Source organism: Amphimedon queenslandica, unplaced genomic scaffold, assembly GCF_000090795.2.
Source record: "Amphimedon queenslandica unplaced genomic scaffold, v1.1 AMPQUscaffold_12850, whole genome shotgun sequence".
Lineage (NCBI taxonomy): Eukaryota > Metazoa > Porifera > Demospongiae > Haplosclerida > Niphatidae > Amphimedon > Amphimedon queenslandica.
In genome coordinates, this window is record NW_003546914.1 from 9,806 (window position 1) to 12,105 (window position 2,300).

The 2,300-nt window shown below is 35.8% G+C and overlaps 1 protein-coding gene across 1 annotated transcript in view; it reads left to right on the plus strand.

The window, feature by feature from the left end:
* LOC109586523 (uncharacterized) overlaps positions 1-75 on the plus strand; it is a 3,375-nt gene extending 3,300 nt beyond the window's left edge. The window contains exon 10 of the mRNA XM_020002720.1: positions 62-75. Within this exon, the coding sequence (XP_019858279.1) occupies positions 62-75 (14 nt within the window). The remainder of the gene's footprint in view (positions 1-61) is intronic.
* Positions 76-2,300: the final 2,225 nt, after the last annotated feature.

Below are 2,300 nucleotides of genomic sequence, written 5' to 3' on the forward strand. Positions count from 1 at the left end.
TATGTAAGTCTAGATTTTGATTGTATTACAGTAACTACATGTATATATTATACCATTTTAGTTATCCATGGGTGAAAGTTCGTAGTCAAGTCTACAAACCTGGTTATGTTCTAATTAAAGAAATTAAAGATGATGTTCCTCAGCTGTGTGTCATCAAGTTAATTATTGTTTCTCAAGATAACACAATTTATTTTATTGTTGACAAGCTACACAATATTGAATATTGCTGGCATTACCATGCTTGTTATACTATAAATAAAGAAAGAGAGATCACACTTATTTGTAAGCTATCTGATTTTTGTGACCATCATGCATATAACTTTCATCAAAGTTTTAATTCATCATTGAATAACTATTACTTTATTGTACAAAAGTACTTAATATTTTGACTTTAAAATAATTTTAAAGTACATTTATAATGAACACTCTTATTAGTGTGATATTGCGACGAAAGGTGGGAATTCAACACCAGTGGGATAAAACCACTGTGGTGGAAAATCAAATGGTGTATTTTACCCACTTCAATTGGGTGTATTTCCCACCGGCATTTTTGCAGTGTACTAGCGCTAGAACCGCAAGGAGAATCAAAAGTCACCCCACAGTTCTGAAGATGAAAAGGATATGCACCTATAGCACAGCAACCTAGTCTTGAAGAGAAAGTAGAAAGGTCATTGTAACAAGATTGAGGCGTTGTACTATTGCAGACCACATCACCACCGGTATTTGATTCTATGGGATCTGGACAAGTATTATGAGGATTGTTAGAATCAATGTCAATCAAACGATTTGCTTTAACAGGACAGTATTCTCCATTGTCCACTCCACAAGTACCATTCAGTAATAAACGAATAGCCATTTTAGTACCAGCTTCGGGAAGATTGAGGCACGAATAGTACTGTAGAATAAGATTAATGCAGGCAGGAACACAACTTTGAGCATAAGCTGCATTCATTGCTGCTCGTTCACTAGATGAGATGATTGGGATTCCTCCAGTCAAGAGAGAGCGATTACATATGTTTGGGAGACTGTTAATCAACTGGGTATTGCAATTTTGGCCTGGTTGTCTCTGTTTCATACGAATAGCATTTTGCAAAATCCCTGCACTGCATACTGAAGCTACAAAAAAGAAGAAGAGGGCGTACTTCATGAGGACTGCAGCAGCATACATTCCTGTAGATAGCTATAGTGTGAACAAACTGTGACCCTCTATATATTTAATCTATTCTAGCATAGATACTTAATTTTTATATCCTCTTTATTCGACCTATGACGACCATAATCACCATTATATTAAAATGACAAAATGGCTGCTTCTTTTGCAAATGGTGGACCGAGTGGTGGGCTCACTTTAGACCAGTTACCATATCTTTGTTTGGTTAATATTTGTAACTTTTTACCAGCTGAAGATACAGCCAGACTCTCTTGCGTTTGCATGGTATGTTACCCTAATATGAAATGCTGCTATGTTATCAGTCAGCCCTGTTGATAGGCTTTTAATGATGCTGCTAGCTCAGAAGGAATTTGGAGGTATGAAATTTAATGATATAGATATTGTGCATTACTGCTCTCTCTTCTCATGCCTTCTTGTTTTATTTTGCTTGTTCAATGATTCACACTAGTGGCTTGTAAAGTGAGGCAGCTCATTACATTACTCTTAGTTGAGTTATAATGGCAGATCATCATAATGAGCAATAGCTTGTGTAGTCCTTATTGTATCAGTGTGTCTATTGTTAAGACATGATACACCTGGCTGTTTGGTGTCTCTTTTTTGTTGCTACATGTATCTGTGGTCTTGTTCATATAGCTATAGTGCATGTTAGTATTCTAGTAAGTTATTGCAATGAGAATAGACTGTACAGTGGTTGGATAAGATTGAGCCATGACCCTTTAGCTATTCAGTTCTAAACTATGCCCACCATGAACTGTTTGCAACTGAACATGTATAAGTACTGGCTGGTATAATAATAATGATTATAAACAAACAATGATTATGATTAATAATAATAATAATTATTATTATTATTAATAGACGTTATTCATTGGAAAGGTGGGCATTCTGTGACATCAGTGTGATAACTGGTGACAGCTCAAGATGGTATCGCTACTACAGAGCAAAGAGAACGATTGAAAAGAAGATGGACACTGGCCGACCAACCAGAGACTACAGAGTAAGAACTAAGAAAATAATAATAATAATGTACTATTTTCCCTGTTTCTAAAGGTTAAATCCTTGAGGAATCATAAAGCTGATATCACCAGTGCAGTCTGTTTGAACAGGACTGATATCAACTGGGAGACAG